The following is a 27034-nucleotide window of genomic DNA, read 5'->3' as shown; positions in this document are numbered from 1 at the left end:
AGCCAAAGAAATTATGAATGGTAGAACTTGCAGACACAGAGTGGACCAATCTTTCTCCTTCTCATAATAATGGCAATAATGAGAGCAGCTGAGCTTACTGAGCACTGTTCTAATAGCTGCGCTTGCATACATGCTTCCTCTCAACTCATTTAACTCTCACAACAACCCTATGAGTTGGTTACTGTTATTATTTATATTCTACAGCTGAAGAAACTATGCCAAAGAAAGATTAATTTCCAAAAAATAAAAAAAATGAATAAAGGAGCTAGTAAATGACAGAAATGTAATTAGAACTCTCTGTCTCTAAACCATACACTGAACTGCCTTAGGTTCTGAGGATAAGTACCTAGTACAGTGCCTGCCACAGAGCAGCCACTCAGTAAGTACCTTCTGAATGAATACTGCTCCATGCATAATACCAGTCCAACTGGTGATATTTAATCCTTAAGATCCATATATAACATTCTGAGTAATTAAAAATTTTTCTCTATATTAACCATGGGGCAATTTACTGCAAAGGGCAAGAAAGATTACTATGGTGTCAACGTTTGCATTTAATCACCCTAGGCTTCCTCTCTGGACTTAACAAATCCAAATCACGTGACAGGTAAATGAGGTCTTTCAGTTGATGTCAATACTCAGGTTTGATACTTGACAGGTAGCATGATTGAGAGGGGTAGTCTACGGTTTGCAAAGCAGTGCTTGGCCACACATATGTTTTATTTCATTTGCTGTTGATATGGCACTATATCATTTTTAGAACACTACTAAGCACACAGTAATGAGTAAAAGCAAAAATCCTGCCAAAGGATAAAACATAGATATGACTGTATTTACAAAAAAATAATTAAAAAGTGGAGGAAGGTCCATTAGTTTGAATTTTATCCCTGAGTAACAACCAGCTGAGCTTTGCATGAGCCTCCAAAGCTTTCTCAGAGCAGATGGGATCTTGGCTTTTGTCAAAATTGACAGGGCCAGAAGGATCTCCTAGTGTGAGAAGTTGGAAGTGGGCTCTTGTCTCACTGCGTGAGGCTGGGATATCTGTGAACTTTTACTGTAAACTGCTTTGTTTTGCTATTCAATGAGAGAACAGTATCTACTGTCGTTTCATGAACCATACCTCAGTGGAAATTCCTATCGAGAGCCATCTGTCTAGAATAAAATGAATGTAGTATCTGGTTTCTCCCTCTGGGCTTTCCAAAATCTGATTCAGAACGTGATGAGGCCAGTTGTGTTGTGTGTGGATTTGGAATGAAACAACAGAGAATGCCAGGAGAATGTCATATTAACTGCCACAAAGGGAAGTGTCTCAGGGGGAAAAAAAAGTAATTTTGTCCTATGGTGATTTTAATGATTGAGAAACTAATGAACAATGTTGACTGTTCCTTAAAAAATGTTGATTACCCATAGTCTTTAAAATGGACATCTACAAACCATTTTTGTAAATCAGATTCCAGAGTTATAAAACCTGATTCTAAAACTTGATAAACAGTATTTTAAAAAAGAAAACCTTTCTGATATTTTGCCCATCTACAACTGAGTGAGCTGTCAACTGCTGGAATTGGAACTCCAATTCCTTTGCTTCAGATTTTAGATGGTTTCATTAAATATGAAAGTAACTTAAATGACATAGGAGATGCTTAGGGCATAGGCAACTTCCAGTAACACAGAACAAGATTAGAGTATTTGGTAGAATAGTTTGGAATGCGATGCACTGCATAGCTTTCAAAACTTACTTGATGCTGTTGAAAAGTGTTAATATTGCCTCTAATTTTCAGACTAAATCATGAAGATTGTTTTCTTCAATTTATGAGGCTTTTAGGACAAACTTGGCTATGAGAAAGAGTTCTGATGAAGGAATTCAGAAAACTGAGTGCAACAATAGTAACAAAGTTAGAGAGTAGAGTCATATTCTTGGCTTTTAAAAACTTTTCACTTAAGGAGAGAGAATTCCCAGACCTCACTTGTGGATATAAAACCAAGAATGATTAGAAGCCCTAAGACTGAGAAGAATGGGTCCAAAACCTTATAAAGAATCCTGATTAAGGTGCCATGACATTTGTGCCTACAGTTTCTCAAACATCAATCCGGCCTTGCAATTTCCTTCTAACAATACATTTCATTCTTCCAGTATTGTCTACAATAGCACATGGTCAACAGATAAACTCTATTGTCATATAGCATAAAAGTCCTCAAAGGGTAGTATACAGGAGACGGAAAGTTTACATGACTGAAACTTCAGGATTGTCAAAACATTATGAAGAAGATACTAAACTTTTATCCCTTCTAACCATCTCTTGAAATGAGATTATTCTGGGCTGAGATTTGGTTCTCATTGTTTTATTCTCTTATCACCCTTCTGGATGTAAGGCTTTAGTCTTCTTCTGGTTTCTGCAGGAAAGTCTGCAGATTAATTTCCCTAAAGTCAAAACATACACCAGTTTACCTGCATTTGCTAAAGCAAATACTATTACTTATCACTCACCCTTTGGGTATGAAGAGCTTTTGCTTCTGAAAATTCATATTATATGGTGACGCTTTCTTTCAATAAGCTTAATAAAATAGAGTTAAGATGGTACCTCGGCACAGGAATTAATATGCCGAATGTTACCGGTTATTATTCTTTATGAAGAATTGTTACACACATCCAATGCACACAATGACTATGTGGAACCTAAGCATCACCCGTGACCATAAGTAGAGGTAATGGAGTCCTTGAACAGCATATTTCATGTTCCTTCTAAAACGTGAGATCATATAGTCTGAAATGGGGCCATGTGAAAAAAAGCTGTTAAAATAAATACTGTAGAGTCTAACAGGCAAAGATATACCTATACCTATTCCTTTATAAATAATAATAGCAGCTAACATTGCATTTAACATAATGCTGAGTACTATTCTCAGTGCTTTACATATAATAACACTTTAATCCTCACAAAAACTTTATGCAGTAGGTATTACTGTTATTACCATTTTTACAGGGAGGGGGGAAAAAGTCAGTGATAGGCTAAGTAATTTGTTCAAACGCCACAGAGTCACTAAGTGGTCAAAGTTGGATTTAAACCCAGGTAGTCTGACTCCAGAGCCCACAATGTCTCATTCTTGTTCTCTGTCTCATGAAGTCAATGGCTTGATACTTTGATGTCATCAGTGACGTTTTCTCAAACTCCACTGCTACTGCTGATGAGACATTTTGGGGGCATTCTTCAAGCGATTCCGATTTTGGTTTATGGCAATTTTGGTTTGGTTTATGCTACAAGCCACCAACCAACTCGTTCACACCACAAAAATATTAAACTGTACCAAATGCCTTTTTACTAAAAATATTTTCAAAAAATACTGGGGTGCAGGACTTCCCTGGTGGTGCAGGGGTTAAGAATCCGCCTGCCAATGCAGGGGACACGGGTTCGAGCCCTGGTCCGGGAAGATCTTATATGCCGTGGAGCAACTAAGCCCATGCACCACAACTACTGAGCCCATGTGCCACAGCTACTGAAGCCTGTGTGCCTAGAGCCCATGCTCTGCAACTAGAGTAGTCACCGCAATGAGAAGCCTGTGCACTGCAACAAAGAGTAGACCCTGCTCGTCGCAACTAGAGAAAGCCTGCACGCAGCAATGAAGACCCAATGCAGCCAAAAAAACCAAAAAACCAAAAAACCAAAGAAAACCGGGGTGCAAGGAAGCCCAAAGATTAATCACTGAATGTGGAATTATTCCACAGTCTCAAATGCTACAGCTGTTAGTCACCAAGAAAGGAGGTGATCACATTTAGCAAACTGCTACTCACTATATAAATGTAAGGTATTTTTTACTGTTAAACTTTTATTCTGAGCCCTAACATGTTTTGAGGTATTCAAGTCTATCTTGGGACACAAAATATTGGTTTAAATGATCAGAGTTATTTTGGATGAACCTTGACTTGCCAAGAGTTTTTAGGAACAATATAATATATAATCACAAATCTTATTCCTTTGGATACAACCAGACCTCTCATTACTACGCTTTCTTCATATAAACTGTTTCTCTGGATCTGAGGTCTGAAGAAGACACAGAGGTTGATATTATGCATAAAATAGAACAAAGTAGTGTGAACAATATGCTCTTCAAACCTGGACAGGTTTCCAGTATCATGAAGTGACAGAGGCCCTGACTTCTGGGTCAAAACTAGACTTATGAGGCTATGAGGATCAAAAATTCTACAGCACATCCTTGAAAAGGGAAATAAACAAAAGATTTTCTTTCCAGAATGAGTCTAATGGCATTATTAAGGAGAGCTGGACAAAGGAAAGCAAAACATAGAGCACGTCCTTGTAACTCTCAGTGTCTACCTCCATGTAAGGTTGGTAAATGTTTAGACATGTATATATTTATTTACTTTTAGAGCTTTATAACTAGAGCAGTGGTTCTCACAAGGGTGATTTTGCCCTCCCACTCCCCCCACCTGGGACATGTGGCAATGTCTGGAGACACTGTTGGCTGTCACAACTTGAGGTGAGGGTCTACTGGCCACGGACGCTGCTAAGCATCCTGTAATGCACAAGACAGCACCTCACAGCAACTTATCCAGCCCCAAATGCCAACGGTGCCAGGTTGAGAAACCCTGGACTAAAGGAATAGACTTTAGGAAGGCCTAAAATCTAGACCTACAGAGGAGGCGGTACATCTGGGAAAGTGACTCTTGATTCAATCATTCTAACAAGAAGCATTCGAAAATGTGTTATTTGCACCTGTTGATCACGTAGGCCCATAGCCAGATTCTCAAAAGCAGTTGAGAGGGACTAGGTAGTTACAACTCCTCCCCCCATCCCACCCCCTTCTCAAAGATAGGATCCTCACCCCAATTAGGGAGAATATCAGCTATGGATGCCTTCATGTTTTCCCTCTGATGAGGACTGCTGCCATGTGACTCCTGTTCTGTGCAGCTGTCTTTGCGTCTTAAGTTGTATTCTTATGCCACATTGAAGGAACTCATACAGGCTTTGCTGGGATAAGTATCTTTCCAACAATCATATCACCATACCATTGTGACAGTGTGCACTGTCACGTAATAAAAAACTGTCCATTTCTTAATACTCTCTGCAGTATATTCCCATGTAAATGATGTGTCTTTCCTTTTCACACTTTCTTTTCTCTGCTTCTTCTAAGCTTTCAGACGTATACTTATTTTACATGGCTTATATTTCTTTGTAATTATTCTCTGGTTATTTCATGTGGATATTTTGCTCACTAGATTCTGGACCAGGGTAAGAGCTGTATCTTCGATCTCCTTTGAAATTCCCTCTACACCTAGTATAGGTCTGAGCACAGACAATCATTTAACAGTGTGTTGAACAAACTAACCAATAATATGCACATAAATGAGACAGTTGAATAAAATCCACAATAAATCTTTCTATGCTGATATTCCACTGGGCATATAAGGCTGATTGGAGCACTCATAAAAACACACACACCAAACCAACAACATATTAAATATCTATAACAATAAACTCAAAGAATGATTATAATATGGTATTGCTTAAATATAATATACAGTTTCTTGCTTGGTAGAAATGTTAAAAGGACCTGAAAGAGGAATTACATTTACTCTTTCTTATTTTCTATAAAGCAATCAAGTGAGGCAAAATGCTGAGCATTTAAGCCTCTCAGTATCAGTGCACTGATGTGTAGAAATGGATGGGCTCTGGTTACATACTGATTGTATGCAAAATCAGCAAGTATTAAGTAAACTTAATTACTTGCTGTTTCTGTTAAATGCTGTGAATAAGCCAAGTACTTTAAACAACCCCGGTAGCTGGCTTCAGTAGAGATGTATTCAACAGTTGCTTGCAAACAATTAAATATTCAGTGCACTCAAATAGCTATGTTTTCTGGAATCTTCTCATTCTTTCACAAAAGGGATCATTCCCCAATATTAAAAACATTGTACCTGAGTCATGAAAACTAACATTTTTTAAAAATCCAAGAACTTTCTGACTCAATATAACCAAAGAGTATTGATCACTTAAAAATGCTTACCTGGGATGAAAAAGTACACACTAGGAAGTCTGCCTGGGAGAGAAAGTGTATATCCAGGATCACACCTCGAAGTGAATTTTCTGTGTATCGATTATGTAGTCCAGCTGACCAAGAGATAGAGTTATCACTAATAAATTCATAACTGGGGTACCTGAAAAAAGAAATAAATTTATACAAACTCACTGAAATCATAGAATTCTGTCAGGAAATAGTATCCTATCAGCAGGAGGTAGCCAGCTCCTTTAACCAAGAGTCCCCCTCTTTCTGACAGTAAGGAAAGCTTTAACTCTGGCATTCAATAGAGTAGCTGACAAAGCATCTTTGAATCCATTGATGGGGCAGAAACCATTCTGGGGTGTCCTGTATGTTAAAAGTTATTGGCATGACATAAAATACACATAGGCACCAGAATGTCCCTTTCAATTCATGAAAGAATGGAAAACAGAAAGCTCTTTATTTTCATCGTAATAAGTGACCTTGAAGAGGTTTTTCAACCTGCTTTCATATTTTTTTCACACAGACACATTTTCATTTTATGCATTCCTTTCCCACTTTTATCCTTAAGCATATATCTTTATAAAAATATAACTTATATATTGTTTTTGCTTCTTCCAGTTTTATTGAGGTATAAGTTTTTAAAAGATCTATTATTTTATTTGTTTTTGGTTGCATCAGGTCTTAGTCATGGCATGCGGGATCTTTGCTGAGGCATATGGGATCTTTCGTTGTGGTGCGCAGACTTCTCTCTAGTTGTGGCCTACAGTCTCCAGAGCATGTGGGCTCTGTAGTTGTGATGTGCGGGTTCCAGAGCACATGGGCTCTGTAGTTTGCAGCACGTGGGCTCTCTAGCTGAGGCACACAAGCTCAGTAGTTATGGCGTGCAGGCCTAGTTGCCCCGCGTCACGTGGGATCCCAGTTCCCTGACCAGGGATTAAACCTGCGTCCCCTGCATTGTAAGGCGGATTCTTTACCACTGGACCACCAGAGAAGTCCCGATTGAGATATAATTGACATACAGCACTGTATAAGTTTAAGGCACAATGATCTGACTTACACACATCATGAAATGGTTACCACAATAAGTTTAGTGAACTTCCATCATCTCATTACAGACAAAATTTTTAAAACAGGAAAAAAAATTTTCCTTGTGATGAAAACTCTTAGGATTTAGTCTCTTAACTTTTGGTTGCTGTGGCTAGGACTTTCAATACCATGTTGAATAAAAGTGGTGAGACTGGGCATCTTTGTCTTCTTCCTGATCTTAGAGGAAAAGCTTTCAGCTTTTCACGGTTGAGTATTATGTTAGCTGTTAGTCTGTGATATCTTATGGCCTTTGTTATGTTGAGGTATGTTTCCTCTACACCCACTTAGTTGAGAGTTTTATTATAAATGAATATAGAATTTTGTCAAAAGCTTTTTCTGCAACTATTGAGATGATCATATGATTTTTATCCTTTGTTTTGTTAATGTGGTGTATCACATTGATTGATTTGCAAATATTGAACTATCCTTGCATCTACTTGATCATGGTATATGATCCTTTTAATGTACTGCTGGATTCGGTTTGCTAATATTTTGTTAAGGATTTTTGTATCTCATCAATGATATCAGCCTGTAAGTTTCTCTTTTTGTGGCATCTTTGTCTGGTTTTGGAATTGGGGTGATGTTGGCCTTGTAGAATGAGTTCAGAACTGTTCCTTCTTCAATTTTTTGGAATAGTTTGAGAAGCATAGGCATTAACTCTTCTTTAAATATTTTATAAAATTCACCTGTGAAGCCATCTGGTCCTGGATTTTTGTTGGAAGTTTTCTGATCAATCTTGATTCAACTCCATTACTGGTAATTGGTTTATTAATATTTCTTCCTAATTTAGTCTTGGGAGACTGAAATTTTCTAGGAATTTATCCATTTCTTCTAGGTTGTCCATTTACTCACATATAGTTGTTTGCAGTAATCCCTTTTGATCCTTTGATTTCTGTGGTGTTGGCTGTAACATCTCTTTTTTCATTTCTGATTTTATTCATTTGGGTCCTCTCTCTTTTTTCTTGATGAGTCTGGCTAAATGTTTATCAATTTGTTTACCTTTTCAAAGAAACAGCTCTTAGTTTCATTGATCTTTTCTATTGTTTTAAGTGTCTATTTCACTTATTTCTGCTCTGATGTTTATCATTTCTTTCCTTCTACTAATTTTGGGCTTTGTTCTTCTTTTTCTAGTTCCTAGAGGTGTAAGGGTGGGTTGTGTGTGTGTATAATTATTTCAAGTGGATCTTAAGTTTGAACACATTCTAACAACTCCACAGTGTTTATTCCTGCCTTGCCCTGCCCACATTTAATGTTTTTTGATATCATATTTTACATCTTTTTGTTTTGTGTATTCCTTAACCATGTATTGTGGATATAGATAATTTATTACTTGTCTTTCAAGTTTCCTACTAGCTTTACAAGTGGCTGATCTACTACCTTTACTGTATGCTTGCTTTTACCAATGAGATTTTTCCTTTCATAATTTTCGTATCTCTAGTTGTGGTCTTTTCTTTTATGCTTAGGGAAGTCCCTGTAACATTTCTTGTAAAGCCTGTTTAGTGGTGCTGAACAACTTTAGCTTTTGCTTGTCTGTAAAACTCTTTCTCTCTCTTTCAAATTCGAATGGTAGCCTTGTGGGGTAAAGTATTCTTGGTTGTAGGTTTTTTCCTTTCATCACTTTGAATTATCATGCCACTCTCTTCTGACCTGCAAAGTTTCTGCTGAAAAGTCAACTGACAGTCTTATGGGAGTTCCCTTGTACATAACTAGTTGCTTTTCTCTTGCTGCTTTTAAGATTTTCTCTTTATCTTTATTTTTTGTCATTTTAATTACAATGTGTCTTGGTGTAGACCTCTTTGGGTTGATCTTGTTCGGAACTTTCTGTGCTTCCTGGACCTGGATGTCTGTTTCCTTTCCCAGGTTAGGGAAATTTTTGGCTATTCTTGTTTTAAATAAGTTCCCTACCCCTTTCTGTCTCTCTTTTCCCTATGAGATCCCTATAATGTAAATGTTGGTATGCTTTTGTTGTCCCAGAGGTCTCTTAAACTGTCCTCACTTTTTAAATTCTTCTCTTTTTTTTGTTCAGCTTGGGTGATTTCCACTACTCTGTCTTCCAGTTTGTTGATCTGTTCTTCTGCATCATTTAATCTACTGTTGATCCCTTCTAGTGTATTTTTTACTTCAATGATTAATTATTGCATTCCTCAGCTCTGTTTGGTTCTTCTTTACCCTTTCTCTTTGTTAAGTCTGCCACTGTGTTCATCAATTTTTCTCCCGAGTTCATTCAGCATCTTTATGATCATTACCTTGAACCCTTTATTGGGTAGACTGCTCATCACTTTGCTTAGCTCTCCTTCTGGGGTTTGTTCCTTCATTTGAAACACGTTCCTTTGTCACCTCATTTTGCCTAATTCTCTGTGTTTATTTGTATGTATTAGGCAAGTCAGTTATGTCTCTCGTTCTTGGAGAAGTGACCTTATGTAAGAGATGTCCTATGGGGCCCAGCTACATACTCCCCTCTGGTCACCAGAGCTAAGGGTGCCTTGTATGTGGGCTGAGTGGGCACTTCTGTTGTGGTGGGGTCAACTACTGTGGGCATGCTGGTAGGTAGGGCTAGTTCCCATCCCAGTTGGCTGCCAGGTCCTGCCTCATGTGGAGGCTGCTAGCTGTTGGTAGGTGGGTCTGGGTCCTGACACAGCTGGCTACATGGCCTGGGAAGTCCCAGGGCCAGTGCCAGTCCACTGGTGGCTTGGGCTGGGTCCTGGTGTGCCTGGTTGCAGGCCCGCAAGTCCTAGGGTTGGTCTTGTGTTGCTGGTGGGCAGTGCTGGGTCCCAGTATGGCTGGCTGTGGGGTTTGGGGATCCCAGTACTGGTGCTAATCAACTAGTGGGCATGTAAGCCCCTGGTTCTAATAGGCTAGAAGGAGGACTCCAAAATGTTGTTTGCCAGCACCAGGGTCCCTGTGGTAGAATGAGCTTCCCACTGCCTGCTGCCAGTATATGTGTCCCCAGGGGGAGTCCCAGTTGCCTCCTACCTCTCTAAGAGGCTCCAACCTGCTTTCAAATTTGGTCACTGAGCTTTTCCTTTAGAATATAAACATCATGATTAAACTTCATTTAAATTTTTAGTTTAGAATTTGTGATAACTGAGACTTGTCTCCCTTAACCCCCATAAGCACCATCTTAACAAATAATGGTGACAGAAAACCATTCTAATAAATTTATGAAAGCAAATTCCTTGTAGATGTCCACCAACTAATATTGTGGTAGTCCTGAGAAGATATGTGTTAAAAAATATTAAAACAGGATGTGTTTAAAAAGTCTACTATATGTTCAAATGATTCTACTCTGAATTAGAGGTTTAATTATACTCTAGTATAGAGTGAATAAATTTTCTCAGTGCATGAGACAGATCAGAGTTAAGTTGTAAACTTTCAGAAGTTACATGCAAAGGGGATAGTCATTGTACCTACTTTATATAATTTTTTTTTTTTTTTTTTTTTTTGCGGTACGCGGGCCTCTCACTGTTGTGGCCTCTCCCGTTGCGGGGCACAGGCTCCGGACGCGCAGGCTCAGCGGCCATGGCTCACGGGCCCAGCCGCTCCGCGGCATGTGGGATCTTCCCGGACCGGGGCACGAACCCGTGTCCCCTGCATCAGCAAGCGGACGCCCAACCACTGCGCCACCAGGGAAGCCCTATATAATTTTTTAAGAATTAAATAAATTAAGCAATGTAAAGTGCTTAGAAGAGTATCTGACATGTAGTAAATGCTCAATAAATCATTAACTGTGATTGTTAAACATTCTTTCCCCATATATTCACCTGGTTTTATCTCTTACTTCCCTCTTAGATCTCTGCTCAAATGCTGCCTTATTAGTGAGGAGTTTGGCAATCCCTAACCCTTTTACTTGCTTAATTTTTCTCTATGGCTCTTACTATCACTGAACATAATATATATTTACTGTTTATTTACTGTCTGCATTCATTCCCCACCTCCATCATCCCTAACTAGAATGTAAGCTCTATAAAGAGAGGTATTTCGTCTGCTTTGTTCACTCTATTATTCTCAGCACCTAGAAGAGAATCTGGAATATAATACAAGGTCAATAAATATTTGTTGAAAGAATAATAGTTCCTATTTATAAGCCCTGAGGCAGCAGGAGTCAGCTTACATGTCTTTTTCCCACACAGTATTTCCCAAAGGTTAGGACTATGCCTTATTTTCCTTTGCATCACAGCATCTAGCACTCCACACAATGCTATGTGGATGAATACATGAACAAGTTAGTGCTACCTATGTCTGGGACGTTTTCCTAATTCCCTAACAGCTGCTTCAGATTTCTCTTCATTCCACAACCTCCAAGGCGTTTTCTCTCATAGCCTCTAGTAATGACTGTGAAGAAAAAGTCTCTGAGCACTGTTTCAGTGATTGGTATTCAGTGTTCAGATCCATTTGGCCTCATTATTTTTGACATTTTGCCCTCCTCAACTTTGAATCAGGGAGATGAAGGAAATGTCACATTTGTTTTGAAAAGAAAACCACCAAAAAAACTTTTAATGTGATTCCTGTGAAGATGCAGATCCAGTCATGGGACAGAAACAGAAACAAATAAATATGAAAAGGCTGGAGGGTGGAGGAGGGGGGAAATCGTTAAAACACACCAGTACAGGTTTTATCCTAGAATAAAGACTAACTCTGTCAGCATGGTTTGGGTGCTCAGTGAAACAAACACAAGAGGGATCCTTTTACTGAGAAGTGATGGGAACATTATGCCCTTCCTAACTTAAAGGCCTCTTCCTGGAACCAAACCAAAAGGTCACCTAAGTTCCTCAGGCCTTATCTCTATATGCAAAAGATAGTTTGATGAAGGATACTGAGTGTTGAAAAACAGAAACAAAGTGAATAATGAGGGAAGGAGATTTTGTACTTCCAATAATGAGCATGAAACTTTCCACACAAACATGCTTCTTTCTTGTCTTACGCCTACAAGTATGCCAGCAGAAGTCTTCCACTGTGAGGCTGCAGAGATTGGCAGTGATTAAAAAAAATATTTTTTTCTTCTTCCATCTTGCAAAAATTTATTTTTTATCTCACCCACAAAGTTGTAACTTGAAAGTATAAACTAACATCAAATTTTCTTTTGTGAGGTCTTTCTCCAGACAGGGGGATACTCCTCTTCTTGACTTCACTACCTAGTATACAACTCCTTCAGGACAATTATATAATGACACTGATTATTTGTTACCCGTATACCGCCTACCAGTTGGATACGCCCTGAGATAAGGAGCCACATATTATCTTTTATTTCTTTGTGTATTCCTAATGCCCTGTAACTGTCTAGCATATTAGATGTAGTTCAAAAAAATAGTGAAGAACTTTACCACTATTGCTGATTCTTCATTTCACATGGCAACCAAATGCTTTACAACAACTTTTCAACAAATTTCTCTTACCTCTATTCATTTAAATGAACCTAATTTTAGGAAGAGCTTGTCCAGCATTTTTGATAAAGAGCAAACTAAATATGTAAATATTTAATCTGAGAGATTTTTAATGGCTTGTTTTTTCTCCTGTTTCACTCCTAAACCCAGTCTCCACAATCTTAGAATACAATGCTGGATAGACAACTTTAATAGTTCTTACTCCTTTGACTGCCAAAGATTCTGTGATTTAAACACTCTAACAGTGAACTACCTAAGAGAGAGATCTCCACATTATCAGCAGCTGTCACAGTCACTAGGATGCTGGTGCTAAAATCTCGTGAATGAACTCAGTCTTAATCTAGAGAGACCTGAGGTGTAATACTAAGCAACAAAGCATTAACTACCGGAGCCACATATATAAGCTAATCTTGACCCCTTTTACAAAGAATAAGCTAGTCAGAAAAATGGTTTCTTCTCTAACTGTACGAATACTATGCCTCATTTAAGTTTAATTCTCCATCTCTTCATCCTCTTGAAGCAGAAAAGTCTTATAATCACCTTGGATTCTATATACCTTGTTGAAAAATTAACTCATGCTTTGGTTTCCTAAAACAATAACAGAAGCTTTATGATTTGCTTAGGTATCAAAACCAATCCTGAGAAGTCAAAAGCAGAATTAATTCAGAGTGGAAAAAACTTTTAAGTAAAATAATGAAGGAGAAAAACGGTATTTAAATTCCTGAGAAAATCCTTAAAATGACTCAGAAAACCAAAGAATTTCCAAAGCGGAAAAAAATATGCACAAAATGCTATTGCTACATTTATAACAAAATGCTATTGCTACATTTATAAGTGCTATTGCTACATTTATAGCCTGGAATACCATGGGGAGAGGAGTTACTAGCTTCTGACCACACACACATACATACACAAAAGAAAAAATCAAGCTTTACAATTCTTACAATCCAAGTAGATACTACTGCCATCTGTACTATAAGGGTTGCTTGGTGTAAAAATATCACGCTGTGCTATGGATCACTGCTGTAAAATATTCATATCCTTTTATCTAAATACTTCCAAGTCCAGAAATCTAGATTAAGGAAATAATATGGATAATTTCTGGCATACCTCATAGCACTGGAAATTGGAAATAACCTGTCGAATATTAAGAGAATGGTCAAGTAAGCAATGGCATTTCCATTCAGTGGATATGTAGTCACTAAAAAAAGAGATTTACAATGACTTTTTTTAGCAACCTGGGAAAAGGGATCTAGTGCTGTATTAAGTAAAAAAAGAGTTCAAATTATATAGTATATGATAAACTACACAAATGTATAACTACATAAATGACTGAAGGGAATATGTTGATATTTAAATAGTTGTTGCCACTGAGTAATGAGACTGTGGGTAATATTTTTTCCTTGCTTGTATACTTACCAACTCCATATTTTCTAATGAGCATGAATTATTTTGCCAGTCAAGGGAAAAACTTATGATGCATTCAAGAACAAGTCAAAGAGTAAATAAAGTAATACTTTAACATTTTTTCAACTAAGCTACAAATTCAGTCTGATATTTAAAAATGAAGGACTAAGATGAACTATTTCTACTTTGTTTCTCTCTAATAGGTCTGTAATATCAAACTGGAAAAATATTTGTGAAAATTTTTTCTTGTTTTATGTCCAAATGTTCATTTAATCTCTAACTCTTATACTTAAACAAGAATTATAACTATATAACTTGGCTTATGTTTGGCTGATGAATTTCTTGGTCTTTTGTTTGTTTGTCTGTGCGCACGCTCACCTGCGTGTGTGTGTGTGTGTGTGTGTGTGTGTGTGTGTGTGAGAGAGAGAGAGAGAGAGAGTGTCTGTGTGTATAATCAATAGAGGGAGCCTTAAAGAAAAAGCAATTTATATCAGGTTAATTTAGATTCTTAAGAGGTAGAAATAGGGTTTAAATGATTATCTAATGATATGGATAAATACCTGCATTATAGTATTCATTCCAGATTTGTTTTTCTTCCCAACCCCCATTTGTGACATAAAAGAGGGATTGAGAAATAAATTAATTAAAAGTCAAAAAGGTCAAATGATAACTGCTAATAAAATGTTTTCAAACAGATAGGACTGAAATGAACATAATTCAATACTTACTGGGCACTTACTAGAACTAGGTATAGTTTCTAAAGTGCTTATAACCTAGTGAGGGAGACAGAAGTAAGCAAGTGCTAAATACTAAGAGGAATGCACAGAGGAGAACCACTTAGTCAAGGATTCAGGGATGATTTCTGGAGTAGATGGTATTACTCTATAGTAGCACTACTCATACTGTATTGTAACTGTCCATTCCCCTACTAGATTGGGAATTCCTTGAGAGCAGAGAGTGTCTTGCTTATCATGGAATCCCCACCACCTAGCACAGTGCCTGAAATACAGGCAGGCGGGCTCAATACAGCTCAGTACAAGTTGGCAGTCCTTATTATTTCACTTACAAAACTCATCTTTTGATTTTTTGCCTTTTTAAAAAATATAATTTCCAAATTCCAGAAATTTTTATAAGATGAAAACTTACATCTTACACATGGTTTCAGTTGCCTGTGATTGTTGGTGAAGATAGTAAGAGCAAAAGGGCAAGCACCTACCTGGTGTGTTTTATTGCTAACAGTCTTTTGAGTTGGTTAGTATGATGGACTAAATGTTTGTGTCCCCCCAGAATTCATATGTTTAAGCCCTAACCCCCAATGTGATAATATTTTGAGGTGGGGCCTTTGGGAGGTACTTAGGGTTAAATAAGGTCATGAGGGTAGGACCCTCATGATGGAATTAGTGCCCTTCCTTACAAGAAGAGACACCATTAAGCTTGCTCTCTCCCTTCCAAGCACATAAAGGTCATGTGAGTATATAATGAGATGACTGCTGCCTACAAGTCAAGAGAAGGGGTTTCAGAATGAAATCTACACCTTGCTGGCACCTCACATATGCTTTGATCATAATAACAGTTGCACAAGTACACAGTTGTTTGAATTTAAAACCCCTAATAATCAGTAATAACATTCATTGTAACAAGAATCACAAGTCATGGGAATTAAGGATTCCTTTCAACTGAAAAGAGATGGTTCACTCTAGAATCATTAGTTCATCTAACTTACTTTGTTTTTGCCTCCTTTAATAAAGAAGGGTCATCTGTGGCCAAATATACTCTTTTTTTATCCACTTGCATTCTGCGAGTAAGAAGCTGAAAATGTTCTTCAACATGTACCATGTATTCCTCAATGGGGTGGAAGGCTGCTTCTGTTCCCACTTTGTCTGTGCGTCTGACATGGACTCTGTGGGGGCAGAGGGAGAAAGTCAGATTCTGCTGATAATGTTCTGATCCACTGAGTACTTTTAGGGTACTCAGCTTTATACCCCTATTCATGGTGGCATTATGGACATTTTAAACCAATTTTTCTTTCATTTTCACCATTAGAAAAAATAAAACCAATATTTAAAAAAATTCAAACATATATTTGCATATTAATACAAGGGGAATTAGAAAAAATAAGTTAAGTCTTTGAAGAATGCTTTCTTATAAAGAGAAAGTAATTGGCATAATAAGGAATAAATGGGAGATTCCAGAATTAGACCGCATATAAGGCAGCAAATACCAACCAGCCTTCCAGAAAAAACTGGATATAATTTTTAATATATTTGACAATAAAGGATGCCAAGATTCACAGTTGTTATTACGGAACATTAAATATATCATTTGTAATGTTTTGATGCCAAGTTTTCTTTTTCTTCATTTTATCCTGTACTGTCACTGTAATGCCAGCTTGTTGAATTTAAAGTTGTGCAAGGAAAACTCAGACCTGTATGGATTCTTCCTATAGCACAATCAAGGCAAGGCAAACCTTTTAAGAGTTCTTACTATTTTAAGTTCATGGAGCCATGCCAGCCTTTTTGTTGTAGGCATAATGAATTTCCTTTCCCGGCTTTTTACTCTATCAAACACAAGCAGATACTGATCTCATCTGTCCTATTTAAGGAAAGCTCCAAAACTGTAAAACTGGGGACACAGATTTACATTGTCCTGCACTGAATAAGGCATTGACTTCCAACAGTATTTTAATGAAAACAGGAACAATAGTTAGAGTTTGTTTTCATAAGTTAAAACACTACTTAAATTTGCTCTTCCCACATCTCCCCTCTTCCCAAATTACTAAACCACTATTCATATGTTGGAAAAGAAAAAAGGTAGATTTGTTTCCTTTAGGTCACAATATGTGGGCATGTCTTAAGTCAAGCCTAGGGCCAGCTTTTTATTATGTATCTGGAGTGAGGGTTTAACTTCACTGGAGTTACTCTGACATCTTCGTGGCTGTTCTTTCCTTTGCATTTCAGTTGATAGTCCAGATGTGAATACTATCGTATGAACACCTATCGTATCATCTTTTCCTTCCCACGTTCTTCTTAGTCACTGGTTCTCTCAGGAAATTTGGAATTGTTCACTGTGCTCCATGGAGATGAGATAGGGCAGAAAGAACAATTCCACTGAATTTCAATGAAAAGTTTCATGAGAAGAAACACTATTTGAAACTCTGATTTTACTGTGTTCTTGTTTTAGCTCTACTATTTAGAACAGGGGTCAGTAACTTCTATACATATGAAGACTAAGAAACAGGGAAGAAATGGGGTAGGAGTATGAAAATGAAGATAAAAACAAAGGAGAGCTATAACAAGAAGGAAAAATCAAAGGAAGAGGAGCATTTGACATAGTGGCAGAGTACTACTAAGCAATTTCCTCAATTTTCCAAGTATTCCTGAAATTAGGCCTGGACCAATAATTTGAGAGAGGACCTTAATGGAATTTTTATGAAGAATCAGAATGTTAGGCCTGTGAAGGATATTAGAAGTCATTTGGTTTAATGTAACTCTTTCATCTGACAGTTAAAGAAACTGATGTCTCTGAAGATATTTCAGGGAACAAAATGACAATATAAGGCAAAGGGAGGCTGGTTTCTTTCACATACATTTTAACCCAGTCTTTACAAAAGTAAAAGTTATTTGTGTACTTGCCTGATTTTCACTACCTATCAAAGCTCCTCCAGGGCAAGGAATCTGGTTTTATTTATTCCCAATTGCACCAAACACAACAAATGAATGGATGATAGGCAGACACAAAAATCTAACTGTTTAGTATATTGTAAGTAGAAACCTTAGGTACTACTATCTAACCTAGCATTTTCTCTTGTTTTGTTTTGTTTTAATAAATGAAAAAAGAGTGACAATTAATGAAGGCCCAGAATGACCAAGTAAGTTGTCCAAAGTCACATAACTTGTTAGTGGTGGAAGCCAGATTGGACCCCCAGATTCTTGAACTCTAATGCACCCCTCTTTCATTACAGCACACTACTTAAGTGTGCAAATAACTTAGCTGTCTGTGGTACTTCAAGTTTCTATATTTGGCCAATTCTCAATGTGGTGGATACTCCATGAAAAATTAATAAGGTTAGTTTTCTGGTACGTAAAACGACAGGAAGGCCAGACAAAGTTAAGCAGGTGTAAGTCCTGGTTTTGCCTTTATAAACCCTGGAACTTTGGGAAGAGATTTTCTTTCCTTAGTTTCCTCACCTGTAAAATGGTTATCTCTGCCCACATCACAGGATTGTGTTACAGAATCAATGGGATAATGCAGTTGAAGTTACTTTGGTAATGTAACTACTATAATGTATCTTTCTCCATCTTCCAAGATCCTGTTCAAACACTGCAGCTATGAAGCCTTTCTTGGTCCTTTCTTGGGAAATGGAAGTGCATTTCCCCTCCCTCGACCTCTCATAAAACTTTTTATGCTTTCTCTCAGGGCATTTATCACATTCTGCTCATATAATGTTAGTTGTGTAAGTCTCTTTTCCCATGGACTGTGAGGAGTTAGAAGGATCCATTAAAAAAAATTTAACCTCTCTCCCCCACAGTAGCAAGTATTCAATAAACATTCTGCAGATAAGTGAATGAATCAACACATGTATTAATATTAACCAATAGCTGACTTTATTACAAACAACAGAAGCTGCAGAATGCCATAGTCTAGCCTACAAATCTATTTTCAGGAATTACTTAAGCATCATCAGTCTCTCTGAAAGGTAATAATATTTTACAGTATATTTTTTCCCACAGAACTAAAATCCTTTTTCATCCTTATATTATCACATCATCATTTTTAGGGCAGGTATTGCCTTCCCTATTTTACAGATGGAAAAAAAATCAAAGCTCAATAATACTATTATTAAGTAACTTGGCCCAGAATTAGGGAAAATCCAGGAATATTACTGAGGTCACTTAACTCTCAGTCTAGTATTCTTCCCATTAGGCCAAGAACATTTCCCGTGGTGTGAAACCTGGCATCAGGACCCAGGAAAACTCCTTACTCCACAACTTTTTATGTATGGGTATAGGAGCACATGCTTGTGAGCAAAGATGCTCTTTTGGATTTTTTTTTGCTTCCAGGATTTCCTGATATATCTCCCTTAACATAAGCATGAGACTGTACATACATACATGATAACTCCCAAGTGGGCCAAGAGATAACTTTAAACAATAATTTTAACATTATCTTACATTACTAATGATATCTTTATTCTCAAAGTAGCTTTCAAAACAAAAAAGAAAACAGAACATCAAAAATGCAAAAGAATCACCAGTGGCAATTAATGAAATCCAAGAATAAGGTGCAATAGAAAAGCTATAAGTATGAGAGCTTCATCTCGTAACCCTGTTAGAGTAAGACAGGAGTCATGTATAGCATCTAAAATACTCCCAACAAAATAAGATTTTGCTGGTTTCCCCAGGAGAGACTGTTAATTTCAGTAACATGGTTTTATATATTTGTTGAATGAATAAATGAACAAATGATTAAGGGTGACTAAATTATGATGACTCAGCTGTTCTAAATGAACAAAGGAAGAATAATCTCCCTGTGGCCTAAGGTGAACTCTGGAACCTCTGTTTTTGGATGGGGCTATGAAAATCACGCTATATCTTGTAAAGTTCACACTGTATTGTAAAGGTATGTATCCCTGCTACTACACATCCCTTTTAGGAGGAACAAATCAGGTTCTTACCCAATAACTGGATGTTTGAAGCCTAGCTTCTTGGTGGCCTCTTCTATTTCTTTTTCCAGCCAAGGTTGTGGGCGGATCAAGTATTTGACAAACTGGGACACCCACCACACTGCAGGATCACCATGGACTCGTACAAGTCGATCTGCAAGGTCTTCTGGTACAGCCAGGGGTAAATATGGAGGACGAGGATGAAGACTGTCTACAATGGGTAGCTCAACCACCTGAACATTTTTGTCCTTTACTTCACCTGAGGGAATATCAAAACGTATCATCACCACATTGTATTCCTTGTACAACTACCATTTGACAAGAACTCACTCTGGGTGCTTTTATCTTCACAGAAACTCTAAAGAAGTAATATAATTTTCATTTTACAGAGGAAGTTAAGTAACTTGCCCTAGATACCAGAGTAAAAGTGACAGAGCTGAATTTCACATTCAGGTTGGTCTGCCCCTCAAGTTCATGGCCTTTTCTTTTCTATCATAATGTGCTGCCATATCAACACTTCATACCCCAGATAACAATGGTATCCATTTTTCTAGATTCCATATATATACGTTAATATATGGTACTCTTTTTTCTCTTTCTGACTTACTTCACTCTGTATGACAGACTCTAGGTCCATCCACATCACTACACATGACTCAATTTCGTTCCTTTTTATGGCTGAGTAATAGAGGGGTGGGATGGGGAGGGTGGGAGGGAGGCTCAAGAGGGAGGGGATATATGTATACATATAGCTGATTCACTTTGTTGTACAGCAGAAACTAATACAACATTGTAAAGCAATTATAATCCAATAAAGATAAAAAAAAAAAAAAGAATGGTATCCGGCACTCAAAGCATCTAATCAGAGAATAACCATATGGCCAGTGGACATGGCTCCCTAGGCAAAGGTTCTGTTTTTTATAATTGTTTTTTAAAAATTTTGATTGGAGTACAGTTGATTTACAATGTTGTGTTACTTCTGCTGTTCAGAGAAGGACAAATATTGTATGATATCACTTATATGTGGAATCTATAATTGTTGTTTTTGAATTAGACATAGTGTTCTCAAAACTTCCAGCTTGCCATTATAGCAAATGGCTCTTGCATACTTTCATGACAGACCACAATGACTCTAGAGATATCTAAAGATCACAATTTTAAGGCAAGCATCTCTCTCTTTTGAAGAAAAAAATTTGATAGTTCTAAAGTATTTTTTTTTTCTTGGCCAAAATTAGACCTATTATATTCTCAATGATGATGAATAGAATCTGTGTTGATTGTTTACCTGGATATTTTAAATTTAAAGTTAGAACAGAGATAGAGAATTTCTGTAGATGACGACTGGTTTAAAAACCCAACTTCTATATACCATTAATGTTACTGCTGTTCTATCAACTTTATAATGCAATGAGAACAAACCAAAATGTGATAGACAGCATCCTTAGAGTTTACGTCACATACTGAAGACCACATGGTAATAACTAGAAAACACAAAGATATCAGGCAGAAAGATTTCACAAATGTAAAACGTACTGACTTAAATTTTCAATAACAAAAAGTATTAACCTGAACATACAAAATAACTCCAGTTAAGATGTTGTCATTGTGCATAATAAATTAGAATCACAGTTAAACACTGGACTGTCAAAGGAAGAATGTACTTGTAGAGAACAGACCTAGAATATGTTTAAAATGTATCCACCAGAATGAAGCACAGTCCTTAAATTCTGTTTTTCTACATATATGAAAAGTATTTTTAAATAAATTACATGATCTGGGTATGTGATCACTCAAACCAATTGCATAGTTATTAGAAAGTCAGTATAACTAAGAATTAAAAACTTCTGGTTAATATTCTCTCTCTCTCTGATATATAAAACTCATTTCAGGAGTCTTAGAACAAAGCCCTTGAAACATGACATTTGTTGAGGGAATAAATGGGAATAAACAAATTTACCGGCAGTATTTCAGTTGTCTAGCATGCCAGTTAAGAAAGAGTTGGGCCCCTTTATCAGATGAGAAACTGTAATTAAGAGTGTGTGGGGAAACAATGAGCTGCATATTAAATTAATCTCTAATAGTCTCCCTAAGGCAAGGAAAATTGGGGTGCTTTCCCTGATGTGGAGATGATAAGTAGTACATGTATGAGAGAGGAAAAAATAAGGAAGAAAGGTAGCTCTTTTTTTTTATAAAAAACAAAGAGGGAAAGAAAGATCCTAGCTTCTCATATACAACCATAAACAAAAGCAAAATTAGTACGGCTGCCTTCTTTTTGTGATTACTTCCTGAAAAGGTTATTCTAAATGTTCCATGTAACTAGCTCCAAACTTCATTCATGTGAAAGTATTACCTTCTAATTGTCCTAAGACCTCAAACTTCTGTACAGCTAGCCCTATTGACTATTTCATTTCAGAAGTGAAAACTATGCTTGTACCTTCAAGACACAGAACTCAGTTTATTTTTATTGACTCTTTTATTCATTCATTCAAATATTTACTGAATACTACTATGTCAAACTCTGTACTAGGCAGAGTATAGAGTGATGACATGGTTCCTGCCTGTCAAGATTTCCAGTTCAAAAACCTCACCCAGAACTAGACTGCTTTTGGTGAAAGAAAAACAAACAAAATAAAACAAACCATCATCACCAACAAACATGCTACCCAAAACATATCGATACTCAGCTGCCTAGTAAAATATTAAGAAAGGGGTATTCATATTTATAAATGAAAAGAACTGTCACAGCATGAAAGTTTAGCCTCCTCAATAATGATACATTTCAAAATGAAAGATAATTACATAGTACACACTATGTTAGAAGGTCTTTTCTTTTACTTGGTTTACCACATAACATTTTTCATTCTATTGGAATATACATTCAAAAGAATTTAAATCTGGAAGAGATCCTAGAGATAATCTTACCCAGTGTTTTCTAAACTTCAGTCATTTAAGTACCACCTTTGTAATTCTCCCCATATCCATATACCATCTGTACTATTTAATGTTTTAAAAATTCACTTTTTAAAACTTAAATTGATTTATTTTATAGATGGTAACTAAAAATATAACTTCACTAAAAACAAACCATGTTATTAAACTCTATACAGATACTATTGCTTATAAAGAGTTCTGAGCTCAAGTCAGATTTTTTTTTTTTTTTTTTTTTGGCGGTACGCGGGCCTCTCGCTGTTGTGGCCTCTCCCGTTGCGGAGCACAGGCTCCGGACACGCAGGCTCAGCGGCCACGGCTCACGGGCCCAGCCGCTCCGCGGCATGTGGGATCCTCCCGGACCGGGGCACGAACCCGTGTCCCCTGCATCGGCAGGCGGACTCTCAACCACTGCGCCACCAGGGAAGCCCTCAAGTCAGATTTATATTAAAAAAGATTATTAGTGAGGTTTTAAGGGGTGATAATTGCCTCTCCCTTTATATCTCCTATGAGTTTGAAACCAAATGAAAAGCAGAGAGAGGAATAAAAAGGCAATCAAAATATCAGCTTGATTACCAATAAAGATGAACTGGAGAACACAGTTTTGTGTTCTGGATTGATGGTCTCATGGGTTTCCTAATAGTTCCCACCCAGTCCTAAGCAGAGTTTGTCAACAAAGGCCTTCTATGCACATGGTGGAGGAGGAGCGTGTCTTCTGAGAATGCGCCACACCATGAGATGAGCCAGAAAGGGCTTGACCTCACATGTTTGGTTCTTCCTCTTAACTCACCAGTTGTATAACACAGGACTTTCCTTCCAAGTAGAGGTGAAATGAGGTAGACAGAGCAAAAAAGCACTTCTGTACTTTTCCCTTCTAAGGAATGGAATTAACTTCGCTTCTATAGAGATTTTTGAGGAATAAACGATCCACAGTATCTGCCCCCGCCTACCTCCATCCCCAAACAACTATCCAGTGTTAAAGAACTATTAAAGATATCTTGATATCAAATTGAGACTGATATAATCAGAAAGACTGAACAAGGAATAACTCTCTCAGGTATGAGATTCAATGTTCATTTTAATGTTTTATCAGAAAACCACCTGACATTATCACATATGCCACCTAAAGTCACCTCTAGTAATCTGTGTGGTAGGTTTCAGAATTTGGGAAACACAGATTTATTTAAACTGCCTCATTTTCCAGAAGAAATAGACTAAGAGAGGTTAAGAGAACTTCTCAACGGTAATACAGCTAATGATCAGACTCTAGTGTTTACTCCACTACTTGTATTACCTTCTGCTTTCTGGAACATAAATTTTTAAAAAGCATTTAAGTATGGCCCTATTGACCAATCAAGAGTGCCCTGCCACTCTAAGAGGACTCTAGTGTTGGTTAAAAAAAAAAAAAAAGCACTGCATCAACCTTCTAGCAAGAGAATGTTTCAGATGTACAAATCATACATGAGTCAGTACTATTCATCTGTAAAGAATCAGTGCAAACTAGCCTGGGCATTACACAACTGACTGCCCAGTTCAACTTGAATTGATTCGGTCATTATTAATTATCTCATATTCAAGACTACCTCTCTTGTGGATAATCCTCTTTTATCAGGTCACTTGCTGAGGGCAGCTCTGGCAGGAGCATAGGTAGCTCTTTGAAAGGGATGATCTCCACAGTTACAGGCAAGTACCTTTAGAAGAGCCCTCTTCCCTGCTAGTCAATTCATGAGAGCCCCATTTAAAAGCACTACTCTGTCATCATTTCATGTAACATTAAGTCAGAGACACCAGCCCTGCAGCTAGTCAATTAGAATTATTAGTCTTCCAAAGACTCAATAGAAAGGGCTTGAGAAGCTTAATATCCACCATAAATGAATGGGTTCTGCTATAATGAAAAATGTTTCAAGGATAGAAAGATTTTGGGTCCCAGTGCATACGATTTCTTCTGTATTTACTGTCTTGTTGTGAGAGAAGCAGCACTCAGGAGGGGGAACTCTCCTAAAAACAGAATTCATAGAGCTCAGAATTGTCAAGGCAGAGAGGTTTGGAATACGGTTGCCAGTTGAGAAAAATCTTCAATAAGACATCACTATCTAGAACTTAAATTCACTTGGTGGGAGGAGGGGGTTATTAGTAACTTATCTGAAAGTTCTGATATTCTATCATCACTAACTTGACCAAAATTCTGCGCTATACTGAAAGTACAGAATAGCAGTACGTTGTCTAAACTAGTAATACTTCCTGCTCATATTACAGCAAGGAATTTGTATGATTAAATTATATCCACAAAGACTACCTGGACTTTTGGGATTTAATTTTCTTTGCCACTGTGTGGCCAAATAGGACTGACTAAATTCTCACTCAACTCTCTGAGACTTGTTAGAGAAGGCAAGAGTAAAAGACCAAAAGTTAACTAGCGTGGTGAGACCTCTAGAGGCACGGGGGAGCGTTCTTGATTTTACTTGATTTATAGATGGCCGTTTAAAAAAAAAAAAAAAAAAATCACATAAATGTGTGAGCTCTGTTCTTTTGGATTTTAACATGACGACATTAATATTTATATCCTCATTTAATGACTGAGCTCTGTTCTCGTTTAAAATATGAAGGAAAGATACACTATTAAAAAGTGAACATCTGGGCTACTTTCCTTTTGTTTTACAACCACTGCGGCTGATAGAGATCTCTTCCTGAACTTGAATGAACAACTGTCACCTGCCATATGAATTCCATCACTGCTCTACTTAAGCAACAACTCAAAAGACTGTTATTACTGCCAGTTTGAAGCCTTGAACCAACTGAGTGAAAAGTTCTAAATTCAATCATATGAAACACACTGCAGTGTTAGCAACATTCTTAAGAATTAGCATATCACACCGTGGGAACGACTGTGCAGCATTCTTATGAGGTGCTGCCTTCTTTTACTAGCAACAGAGATGCCTTGCAAAAGCAACCAGACTCATGGTTCACGGACCTCAATGATATTCTGACAGACTTGACTCTGGATTGAGGACTGAAAGAATAGCTAATGGAAAATATGTAATAACTTAGTGAATTATGCAGTTCAGGATAAAGTAGGCAGGACAGTGTCAAAAGAAAAAAGACCAAAGATATTTGTTTGCTCTGTACCACTAAACAGAAGGTTTCCTGCAGTCATTCTTAATGTTTCTGAAACAAATTTAGTCATTTAACTTTTATATACATATGTGTTACTTTGCCAAGAGGTTCCAGACATTCCACAGACAGCTTGCTCATAAAGGGGATGCTGCCAATAGTTTCTTTGATCATTCAGATTACGCAGGCCCTGGAACTCCATGGCTAGAGATTTTCGGGGAGTTTGTTGTTTGTTTCTTAGTAATACTTTCTCCTAACTTAGAACCTCCTACTAACCCCAAGGATCCCAAGGAATTCTTGAACAGCTTTTCTCATTGGTAAGAAACAAGAGAGTGGAGGAATGGAAAGCAGTAGAAACAAAGACAAGGCTTAATATCATCAAATTTAGCGAAGAGCCAAACCCCAACCTTTCTTTCCCCTATTCTTGTAAAAAAAAAAAAAAAATCACAATTCCATTCTCATATTCCTCTTATTCTTTCATCACATGTCATGTCTCCTTGAAAGAAATAGCCAGGAGGAAGGACCTCATGGTAATACCAGCCTTTCATTCCTTGAGAATCCCTGCAAGAGGTGACGGAGTGAGCAGGTGCGCTGTCAGGATCTCAGTGGATAGAGCTGTCAGTTGGCATGCCGCATTCCCTTCTTCTTTGGGGGAATTTTATAGTTGCCTCTGTGGTTAGCACATACTTGGAGAGTTAGGAATGCGACATTTCATGCTGGATTTACAGCTACTTGTAATTTTTATGCTGTTAGCTTCCAATTATGTTAATCAGGAAGGCCTAATTAGGGTTCCTTGATGATAGGGTAAAGGTCCATCCTAATACCCTAAGATACAAGGATTACAACAAGAAATTCTGGATATTCCACGAGAGAAGAAAATGAACATACAGTCATTTTGGAAGAAGGAGATAATAACAAAATAGTTAAGACTTTTGTGGGATGTGAGGAGAGAAGACAAATTAAGTGTGGCACCATGCTAAAGCACTGATAAAACAGACAAATCTCTTGGCCTACTAAAATAGGGACTGGAACATCAAACCTCCCTCATATTGTATGCTAGACCAATCCATAAAGTACCAGCAGCTCCAAGAGTCACCCTGCCATCATGCCCATCTTTAGCTCCTGCTGCCACCTCAGACTGCAGAGTACGTCTTCTTCCCCAGCTGCCTCCTCCTCCACTGTGGAAGAAAACAGATGGGCAATGGGGTACGGCTTTACATGACAAGCCACAGCTCCTGCTGTCACTGAGGCTCCAATCTGGTATAAGTCACCTGTTCCTCCCTCATTTCTCCTCTTCTGGGTTGTATTAGATCTCTAGAAAGAGAGCTAGTACTTTACAATCTACAGCCTCTGGTGGCAGAGCTGAGAAAAATACTATAAAGACATTATTCCAAAAATGGCTATATCTTACCCATTCTGGTTTAAATGGAGGAAGAGCAGGGGA

The 27034-nt window shown here is 37.5% G+C and overlaps 1 protein-coding gene across 11 annotated transcripts in view; it reads right to left on the bottom strand.

The window, feature by feature from the left end:
- The window catches only part of FUT8 (fucosyltransferase 8), a 319157-nt gene that overhangs the window by 3457 nt on the left and 288666 nt on the right, over positions 1-27034 (bottom strand). For 10 of the 11 annotated variants that reach the window (XM_033427753.2, XM_033427559.2, XM_033427422.2 and 7 more), the window contains 3 exons: positions 19564-19810; positions 15613-15789; positions 6019-6169 (listed from right to left, as the gene is read on the bottom strand). In XM_033427753.2, coding sequence (XP_033283644.1) covers positions 6019-6169; positions 15613-15789; positions 19564-19810 — 575 coding nt within the window. Of the gene's footprint in view, positions 1-6018; positions 6170-13544; positions 13684-15612; positions 15790-19563; positions 19811-27034 lie in introns of those variants that run through there. The other variant, XM_033427799.2, reaches the window with a different exon arrangement.

The sequence above is a fragment of the Orcinus orca genome, chromosome 2 (assembly GCF_937001465.1).
Source record: "Orcinus orca chromosome 2, mOrcOrc1.1, whole genome shotgun sequence".
NCBI classification, from domain to species: Eukaryota; Metazoa; Chordata; class Mammalia; order Artiodactyla; family Delphinidae; genus Orcinus; species Orcinus orca.
This window is presented reverse-complemented; position numbering and strand designations above follow the sequence as displayed.